This window comes from Camelus ferus, chromosome 3 (genome assembly GCF_009834535.1).
Source record: "Camelus ferus isolate YT-003-E chromosome 3, BCGSAC_Cfer_1.0, whole genome shotgun sequence".
NCBI classification, from domain to species: domain Eukaryota; kingdom Metazoa; phylum Chordata; class Mammalia; order Artiodactyla; family Camelidae; genus Camelus; species Camelus ferus.
The window spans coordinates 42,905,062-42,916,161 of record NC_045698.1 but is presented as its reverse complement, the minus strand read 5'-3'; the positions used below and the strand labels follow the sequence as shown (position 1 = coordinate 42,916,161).

Below are 11,100 nucleotides of genomic sequence, written 5' to 3'. Positions count from 1 at the left end.
AGGTCTGTCCACTCAGCACTATAACGGTTTTATTCTTTTGTCTAGTTGTAGATAGCTATAATAGAGTTCATTTCTTTTTTTCTATTATTAAAATATAGTCAGTTTACAATGCTTTGTCAATTTCTGGTGCACAGCATAATGTTTCAGTCATATAAATACATACATATATTCCTTTTCATATTCTTTTTCATTATAGGTTACTACAAGATATTGAATATAGTTCCCTGTGCTATACAGTAGAAACTTGTTGTTTATCTATTTTATATGTAGTAGTTAGTATCTGCAAATCTCAAATTCCCAATTTATCCCTTCCCACCCCATTCCCCCACTGGTAACCATAAGTTTGTTTTCTATGTCTGTGAGTCTGTTTCTGTTTTGTAGATAAGTTCATTTGTGTCTTTTTTTTAGATTCCACATGTAAGTGATATCATATGGTATTTGTCTCTTTCTGGCTTACTTCACTTAGAATGACAATATCCAGGTCCATCCATGCACCACAATATTCATAGCAGCAGTATTTACACTAGCCAAGACATGGAAGCAACCTAGATGCCCACTGACAGGTGAATGGATAAAGAAGATGTAGTATATACTTAGAATGGAATACTACTCAGCCACAAGAAAGAATAATGCCATTTGCTGCAACATGGATGGACCTGGAGATTGTCATTTCTTTTTATTGCTGTATAGTACTTAGCTGTGTCTGTATAATACAATTTACTTTCCCATTCTTTTGTTGATGGGTTCTTTGTTGAATTGTTTATGGGTTAAAGCTATTACAGATAATGCCCTTATGGATATTCTTTTACCCACGTTTGAATCCACACACAGGTATTTCTGTTGAGTCTCTACTTAAGAGTGAAAGTGTTGGGTTATAGGTACACATATGTTCTACGATAGCAGATAATGTTGAACAGTTTTCCAATGTGGCTTGTGTCCTTTTAGGAACTGTCCCACAACTCTTGTCTGTGAAGATATTCTCCTATATTATCTTATGGAAGCTTTATTGTTTTACCTTTCACTTTTAGATCAGTAATCAATTTGAAATGAGGCAAGGGTGAAGTTTAATTTTTTTCCAGATGGAAATCTATTGACCATTTGACTTAAAAGCACTATTTGCTTCAAAGATTTCCCCTTTTCTGATATTCTGCAACACATTATCTTGCAATGTTTGATGTGTTTGATTTTTCTCATAAAAGAGCTTTGATTCTAAGCAAGTAATTGGACAGTCATTTGGTTGAACCTTTTGTGATACTGATGAATTACTTCTGTTTTACCCTGAGGAAACTGAGGCTTACAGAAGTTAATTCATTTAGTTAATGAGTTCTTCTATACACAGATTCACGTTATTAATGCCTTACATGAGATAGAAGTTATTAATTAATCGTTTAAGCAGATAACAGGATGAGATAGGTCATCTCTGTTAGGGCGCTTCTGTCATCTTCATGTGGTGTCAATTTCTGGTCCAAGACAGTTGTTTCAGCCCAGTGATGAGGGGAGGAAGAACAGGGAAATGCAGGTCCCTTATTTTAGGGATGTTACCTGGAAATTGCACAATTCCACTCATATCCTATTGGCCAAAATTCAGTTCTATTGCCACACCCACAAGCAAGGGAGCTTAGGAAATGGAGTATTTACTTTTGGTGACCAGTGTGTCCCTGAAATTTGGGATCTGTGTGGCTAAGGCAAGAAAGGAGAGAACGGATGCTGGAACTGGGCGCCGTAGTTGTGTGCTTTGCTGCAGCGCTTTGAGAGTCAGACAGCAGTGTGTAACGCCAGGCTCTACTGCACAATCCTGACAACGAGCGGGACTCGAGAGTTTGCCTTTTTTTTTTTTTAACACTTCAGGGATACATTCCTGTCAGAATTTAATTCCTAGATGTTTCTCCAGACGTGTGTATCATATGTTAATAGAAAATAAAATTATTCAACTCAGTGTATTTTTTTTTTTTTTTGCCCTATCAGGAAAACGAGCGAAATTTAGAGACATTGCTGTGGTTAGTGAAGGAGTTTCCAAAGCCTGTTCTGATACTTCTTCCACTGACTTCACTTTCACTTAATTCTTTCTTTCCTCCCTCCCTCCCTTTGTCCCCTCTTTCCTTCTTTTCTTCCTCTCTTTCCTCCCCACCCTCCTTTGCCTGTCTGTCTCTCTCTTCTATCTTCAAAAGTTATGATGCCCTGGTGTTTTCTCTCCATATCACCACTGCCCCCATTGTGACAGGTAATATGTCAGTGGGGTGGGGCGGAGGGGGTAGGTAGGGTCTGGGTGAGTGGTGAGTCACAATGTCTCTTTCACTTTTTCATTTTTTTTTATAACTTTTATTATTAGTTTTTATTACACAAGTAATACATATTCATTGTAGAAAAATTAGAAAACACAGAAAAGCAAAAAGAAAAAATAATCACCCATAATCCCACTACCCATAAATAACTACTATTAACATTTTCGTGTATGTCCTTCTAGCTTTCTTATGCATATATATATATACATACATAGATATATTTATATATATTTTTCTTTTTTTTTTTTTTACAAATATTGTGTCATTACTATACATACTGTTTTATAACATGTGTTTTTCACTTTAATATATAATGTGAACATTGTTATTTATTCCCTGAAAAAATTATACAGACACTACATGCTCATTGTGGAAAAATCAGAAATTACAGATATGCAAAAAGAAAATAATATAATTGCTCCAAATCTCACCTCCCAGAGATAAATGCTGTTAACATTTTAGCAGATACCTTTTCAGATTCTTTAATGCACACACATATATGCGTATTTTAAAAATGGGATGATACTGTAGATATTCTTCAATAACTTTTTTTCATTTAACAATATGGTTCATTTCAATAAATATATATATCTGGTGCTTGTTATTAATTGGTGCACAGTATTCCATTGAAAGGATATACTATATTTAACCAACCCTATACTGTGGGCTTATTTACATTTTTTTCCCATTCTTCCAAATAAGCATCCTTTTCTGCATTTTTTTGAATAATGAATAAATATATCTTAGCTCATTTTTTTCCCCTGATCTTTTTAAGGAGAATTTCTCTACAGTGGAATTACTTGGTGTAGGTGAAAAATATATTGCCAAAATATTTTCCAGAAAAGTGGACTCACTTTACATACTTGTTGGCTCTATAAGAGGTTGTTCATTTCCATACTTCCTTGTTGTCTCTGGGAACATTAATTCTTTATACGGTTCCCTTTCTGATACATGAAAAAGTATATCATAATAATTTACATTTTTGCTTACTAATATAATAATACTATGATAAATGCAGTAAATAATTTCATATTTATTATCAGTGCATTGTTTTGATTTATGGTACATTGCCAGTTTGTGTGCTTGGCTAATTTTCTACTGGAAAGTTTGATTCTTTTTGAGTCATAAAATGTCATTTATTCATGCATTCATTATTCACTCATTCAGTAAGTGTGTTTTCAGTATTTGCTTTGTGTTTAGCACTGTACTGAGGATGTAACTGTAAGCAAAAGTGATATAGTTGCTGCTTTATGGAACTTCCAATTCAGTGTAGATAAACAATTAAGCAAGTAATAATGAAAAAAGTACAATAAGAAAAAGGACAAATGAAATGGGAACACTTGGATGGGAAGGGGGCTGTAGATCGTGGAAACTTCCCAAAGGTAGTGGAGTTTAAGCTCTTGATCTATATTAGAGGTCTACGTTCTTTGTTGCATATGTTTCAAATTTTGCTTTCTCTTGATCTGGTTTGTTATTTTTTACTGTATAGGAGTTTGCATTTTTAACTGGTCACATCCATCCATCTTTCCCTTTAGGGTTTCTTTCTCTGCTGTCTTAAAAAGGTTTTACTTTCCTACACTAAAATTACATAAGCATTAACCAATATTGCTGGCTGGTCCTTTAACATAAATATTCATCAGTATTACTGGTTTATTTATGTGCTTTAACATTTAAATATTTACTTCACCTACAATTTATTTTGATGACAGTTATGAGGTATAGATCTAATACTTCCTCCAACAGAAGGCTATTTATCCCAATATAACAATTAATAATCCAACCTTTTCTCACAGATTTGAAATGTCATCTTTATAATATTCTCAATTCTTCTATGTTCCTGGGTTTATTTCTCAACTTCATATTTAATTTTAGTGGTTTATTCTGGACCAATAGCATCACTGCCTTTTCTCATCCTTTCTATAATCACCTGAAAGTTGAATATTTTGTATTTTGTGATGTTCTAGAACACAAAGAAATGGTAGACATTGCTAAGGTAAGCATGTAGTGGGTGGGACGTTAGTTTGGGTGATACCCTTCATCCCCTCAATTCTGAGACTTCCAGAGTCTGCAGTTCCATATGGGATCATTGTTAATCTGGCTCACTTGTTTGCTGTCTAAAATCAATTAGAAGCTCTTATGCTCTGTGTATTGGTTTTCCCCTTTTGCTCCAAAGCTTATTAGCTTTCAGTAGGTGGCAGTATTGCCAAACAGTAAGTATCCAAACTGTTACAGGAGCACCGAAAAACAAAATGATCTGGCAGGATTTTAGAATCTCCCCAAGAGCTTTCACGAGAGGAGGCATCAGAGCTGTGCTACGGCTAAAGTCTTCTTTGTACCCTTGAACAATGGTACAATCAGAAGTGTGCAGAAAATCCATTCCGAGATGTATGCAAAACATTAGTGGACAGATCTTTTAAAGTGGCACCTTGGCCTTGTGGGCATTTCTTCGCATACCTTATTCAAAAGTGCCTTTGGGCCCAGACGCTGACTGATTTAAAGCCTGGAAATGGGGCTTGAAACAACATGATTGTGGTGGGATTCAGGTTTTTTTTTTTCTCCTTTATACTTGGTGGTATTTTTTAGATTTCCCACCAAGAACATGTATTGTCTCTGTCAACTGAAAAAAAGAATAAAGAGCAACACAGAATATTAAAAATATGGTGGTAACATGGGTGATTGTGTGCCAGAAACACTTTCCATCCTTTTTTGTTCCAAGCATGTAAGTACATGCAACAAAATGAGTTCAGTAGGCTCTCCTTATCCCTAGAGATCAGCTCAGTGTTATTGCTAATCTGACCAATGACCAGCAGGAAGCTGAGACGGTGGAACTATATCTCATGGAAGTACACCTGAGAAAGTCCTTTGGTAGGTGAGAGGAGAGTGGGGTCAGCTCCTAACAAGATGCACTGGTCTATCTAATGGGAAATGGTGGGTTACCTATTGCAACTCTGAGCCAGTTTAGGTTTTTAGGACTTTGAGCACTAACTTTAATTTTAGGACCTGCTATAGTGAAAGAAGATCTATAAATCTTGGAGTGTGTCCACGGGAACTACAAAATTGATCAAAGGCTGGGAAACAGGCACTATGAATAAAAGAGAAGGTGGCTGAATTTCTTTACCTTAGGTATGGAAAGCCTAGCTAGGGAATTAGACAAATCCTCATCCCCATGAGTAGCTCCTCGAGCCCTCCCCAGACATGGAGGTGAGACCTGAATTTATTAACAGTCTTCAGTTGTACAAAGGACAATTGCACGGAAGGTGTTACCTTCACACTGAGACTAAGGCGAGAGTGAGCACAAATTAACCAGGCAGAAGTAATTTAGGTCAGGCATTTACAAGAATGTGCTGAACACCAAGGCCGGGCTTATATCCGTTAATAACTTGGATGGATTAGTAGGAACTACTTGAAGCCAAGGATTCCATATAGTGGGAGGGTGGGACAGGGCAGAGATGGAGCTCAGAGCACGCCAAAGTGGGCTACTTCGTAATTTCTAAAATAATGGACCTGAAGTGAATTAAACTTCAGGGGATGAAAATGAACCCCGCACATTTAGGAAAGGACATTAAGCTTTAATCAAACCTGATCTAAGAAAATCGGTTTGCAGAGCAGGTAAATCTAGGAGTGGTTACCTGCTTTGCAAAGGAGCAGTCACCCTAGGAGTCTTTAAAGCATATTCCTACAACTGTTTTGTAAGTATTTGATTTAGAAAACTGTGATTTTTCTCATATAACTTCCGGGGTCATGTCTTCATATAAAGCCAGTCACACCTGTAACCGTGCCTCGATTGCCAATTCATTGGAACACACCTCTGGGCTCCAAGAATAAGGCCAAGAGCCAGCTGGTGTGCTCTAAATAGAGAGCTGTGTAGCCTTCTGAGATCTCTTCTAACTCTGAATCTTTCATTTTCAATCAAAAAAAACAAGAAGACAAGTCCAACGATAATTTCCACAACTTCTGATATTAGGTTTAACTATATGAAATTGCCATTTTTTTAGGTCACAACAGTCAAATATCAGCAATTTGATATAATTCAACCTAATACAATAATTATTCCAGGAGTTCATCTGTACCTCTTTTCCTCTTCAGTAAAGCAAGAAACTTGAATATATTTAGCTTTTAGGTCAAAATACTGGTGGACATGTAAATGCCTGTCTGCATAAGCACTTCAAAATTATAGGGCTGGGATTCAAGATGTGTTTTGGATAAACCATGTACAACTCATCTTTTTATTGTGCTGGACACTGGTGCCTCTTGTCTGACTTCAGGGATTTTCAGGCGATGGAAAACAAGAAAAGAAGTCCAAAAGCCTGATCTTTCAACCCATGGGCAATTCTGTCTGGGAAATGGGCCAAAGGAAGAACAAGGGAAAATACCACCAGATCTGTATGTACCAGGTTACACATTTAGTGGAGGAAGAGAACAACAAAGCCGTGAGCAGAAAAACAAAGCGTGTGGCCTCCTCCTGTCTAAAATAGACTATTGCTTAATGTGTCCTGCTTTCAAGATTCTAAGCATAAGACAAGACACCAAGTACACATTGGAAAAGTCATATCTGCATAGTCATCTAAAATGAGACAAGCTTAGCTTAACTAAAAAGAGTTTTATTAACAATGTAAAATGTTAAGTATTTTTACGGTCTGAGCTAATTTCAGCATGCCCTATAAGATTTAACACTAGGCTGATGTGCAGACATCATGCTTCAGATTTCAATTAGAACAAAATGTGATAATATTCAATTTTACATTTGAGGATAATTGTATATGTTACTACACCATTTTCTAACGGGATTACTTCATTCTCCAAGAAGCTGAAAAAGACACCATTGGATCAAAAGGAAATTAGTTGCCCAAATGCATTGGATGAAGGTATTAGGGTTATTGTGTATTTACAAAATTTAAATACTTTTCATATATGGTGTTTGTTGCATTATAAATTAAGGTATTTTTATGTTGAAGCTCTTAGATTCTGACAGAATGGAAGACTAAACGTAATTAAGTGCAGAGAAAGCAATAGGTGAGGTGGTGTATGTTCGATTATAATACTATTTCTAATATTCACTGGATTTTTGAACAGTTTTGCAGTTTTCAATAGATTTCTATGTTGAAAGACTCTCATATATGACAAATTGTTAACATGAGATCAGCAAGAGCTATAGATATACTATTATACATGAAATAGTTTTTCTCTGTATAATACACTTAAAAAAACCTTTAAATAATTTAAAAATCATAATTCCTGCATCTGTCATGGTGTGGTTTGGAGCAGACATATGCAATGTCAGCTTTAAAAATCCTTTTAAAAACAGCCTGCGTTTTGAATCTGTTTTTTTTTTTTAATCCCTTGACAGCAGCTGCTTTCAAATGTAAAATCATTTAAAAGGGCAGGGGGAGGCAGATAAAAGTAATAAGGAAGCATAGAAAACATAGTCAGAAACCAATAACTGTGGTTCAGCTGTCCGGAGGTCCTCGGGTCCTTGAGATTTTCAGGTCTTCCCAGTGGTGGGTTTCCAGGAGGCATCGCCTAGCTTGAGACAAGACAACACAGCCCAAAGAACCTTCTCTTCCGTCTTCTAACCAGAGGGTAGGGAGTTAGGTTCAGAAGGCTGCTGTCATCTGTGGGGACACAACATACGTAGGTTCAGACGAAACAACCTGTGTTTTATAAACTGGCCTTAAAAATCCACCAGCTTTGAATCAGAGTTTCTTGACCTCAGCAAATGTCAGCACTGTTGACATTTTGGACCAGAAAATTTGGACAATTCTTTATTGCTGGGGGCTGTTCTGAACCTAGCAGGGTGTTTAGCAGTGTCCCTGGCCTCTACTCACTAGTTGCCAGTAGCACTCCCCTACCAGTTGTGACCACCAAAAATGTCCCCAGATGTGGCCAAATGTTCCTGGGGTGGGGTGAGGGTGGAGCAAATAGCCCACAGTTGAGAATCATTGCTCAGAATTAAATTTGAACTGCTTAGAGGCAATCTTTCAGTTGGGAGATGTACAGCTTCTTAGAAAGAGTCCATGCTTTGGAGTAAAGTTGGCTTCTTCTCTAAACTCGACTCTATTTACCAGCTCTGTGACTTTGAACATATTACTTAAGCTCATTAAGTTTCATTTTTCCCAGATGTTAAAAAAAAACTTATCTTAGGTGAGGATTAAATGAAATAATATGTGAGAAACATTTAGCTTGGGTGGGGGACCTTGGTGCCTAACATGGAGGAAGCATTCGATAAATACAGTTATTATTAACTATTTCCCTTTACAAAGGACCATTGTCTTATCTCCATTCACCTACTTTATGCCTCAGGAAGAAGTTTCAACTATTCCTTGTTGAGTCTTTTCTATAGATATCTGCACACAAGGGCATTTAGAGAAGATTGTCAGTTGTTGAGGTCCTGTTTTGTTTTGAAATTTTTAGTACAATGACAAATAGAGAAACAGGTGGGGGGCATAAATTAGGAGTTTGGGCTTACATATATACTCTGCTAAATATAAAACAGATAAACAACAAGGACCTACTGTATAGCACAGGGAATTATACTCAGTATCTTATAATAACCTATAATGGAAAATAATATGAAAAAGAATGTATATATATGTATGTGTATACACACACATATACAACACATAAACACACACACACATATATATAAATATATAAATTAATCGCTTTGCTGTACTCTTGAAACTAACACAGTATTGTAAATCAACTATACTTCAATCAAAAAAAAGATAAGTAATCTGGTTTGAGCAGCTGGGGTTTATGAAATAGTGTAGTTCAACAGAGAGGGTGGTAAATACAGGCTGTTGGAACAGAACTGGCCAGTGTGGGTCCAAGAGGCTGGAGAAGGACCCCAAGGAAATAACCTAGACATTGCCAACGGGTACAGCACTAGGATATGGTCAGAATGGAACCAGGGGCAACAAAACGGCTGGTTGGCTCTGGCAACTCTTACATACATAAGATTTGCCAGGACTAGTTGCACTGCCCTCCCAGAGCAGAGCTAAGATGTTCCCTCCTTTCCCCATCCTAATCTTGAAGATACAAAGCCTTGGGAAAGAGCTCAGAATCAGGAGTTAGATGAAGAGATGGGTATAGTGAAGAACGTGCCCGTCTTCAATAAAACTGCCTTCTAGAAGAGGTTGGTGTTCTTGATTATTGAGCCTTAGATGCTCAGGAAACTGTCAAGAACAAAAATGAGTCTTGGCTTTCTGGTTTTCTTACATAAATTGTCATCCAAGGTCCTGGGCTTTCCCTCCCTGTCCCCAAAGGCTCTCATGTGTCATACTTATTTGCAAATGAGTGTCACCCACCGAGTTGACAGTGTTCCTCGGAATGCTCACTGTGTTGTACACTTCGGTGCAACTGGAGTAGCAAGTCAGAGCCAGGGGAGAAAACAGGCGCCCCAGCTGGGCACATCAGATTAATCAAACACAGCCCACTCACCCAGTCTCTGCAGATTAAGATCCTCTCTTAAGGCTCATGCTCTGTTTACGTGGAGAAAAACAGGACCCTCTTTGTCCTTTTCATAGTGAAAAATAATTCACTACAATCTGGATGTCAACATTTGGAGACTAAAAATAGGACAGCTCTTTTTTTTAACAGTTAAACTTGCCCCAAATAGTTAAGACACTGAAAGCAATGTCAAATCCTATCCATAAGCCTGATTTCTCAGAAGAATCTCTCAGAGATGAATCATGATATATTTGGAGCAGAAAGAAATGATCACCATACTTTCTCATCATTTTGGGGACTTTTACTTCTTTAACCACCAAGTGATCAGTGAACTTAACCTAATTGGATGTGGCAAAGATATAGCAGACTCTGAAGGGTAAAGAATTTTTTATCTTTTGGTGTCTCTTTGAATACTGACTACACTTCCTGAAACTCAAGTTCAACTGGAATTCCATGCTCCTTGGGACAGATTCACCAAAACAATGAAGATACTAATAGGAAAGAAAGGTCTTGTTTCTATTTCTTTGAGACTTGGAGACCTATTTCCTGAATTCCCCGTATACTTCCCCTTTCTCCAAACATTTAAGAGATTTGGGGGTGACCTCACAGGTATTTATACATTATAAAATGCAATTCTGATACGTATTGTTCCCATTATTTGAGGAAATGTCTACGTTCACTTGCATGTTGTATTTACAAAAAAGTGTGCGTGTGTGCTAGGCTGGTGTATTTGCTCCCACTCTCTCTTTTTTATGTGTTAAAAGCACACAGGTATCATACAGGAATTATGAGATTTCTATCAAGACTGACCCTTGCATCTGTGCATTCATCACGGTGAATCAAAAAACCTTTTGTGCTATTGAAATTCTCCTCATTCAGCCTTCTTTTCATATATATATATATATATATAAAAACATTCACCTGTGAGCGCTATATGTACACATGAGCACACACATACACGTATAGCATTCACAAGTGAGTAAGAAGTGTTATAATTGATGAGAAATTGCTCAGATGTTAAGCAAAAGACAGGCTGCCTATTAAGGACGACTGCTGGGTTGGGGCATTTTGTTGAGCATTTGTGACACCTTTGCCTAGCCCAGAGCTTGTCTGATCATCACCTAGGGCTGAGTGACACAAAAGCTCAAAAAATTCTTGGCAGAAATTCAGAGCGGCTTTCTACACCCTAGGAAGCTGACACCTGCTGTAAATGCTGAAATTTCACCGAGCAGTAAGGATGCCTGGAATGGTTTGAAGTGCACTCAACTCCAGGGAAAGGTGTCCTTCCACATTGACTGAAATCCTGTTTCTGAAGTGAGGGGCTGTCAACAGAATGTGAGCAAAACGCAATGTTTCCCTACTCATCCTA

At 37.4% G+C, this 11,100-nt stretch overlaps 1 protein-coding gene across 1 annotated transcript in view; it reads right to left on the bottom strand.

The window, feature by feature from the left end:
- Positions 1 to 2,823: 2,823 nt before the first annotated feature.
- Positions 2,824 to 11,100, bottom strand: part of RGS7BP (regulator of G protein signaling 7 binding protein) — a 93,093-nt gene continuing 84,816 nt past the window's right edge. The window contains exon 6 of the mRNA XM_006186088.3: positions 2,824 to 7,894. Coding sequence (XP_006186150.2) covers positions 7,803 to 7,894 — 92 coding nt within the window. The 3' untranslated portion in view covers positions 2,824 to 7,802. The remainder of the gene's footprint in view (positions 7,895 to 11,100) is intronic.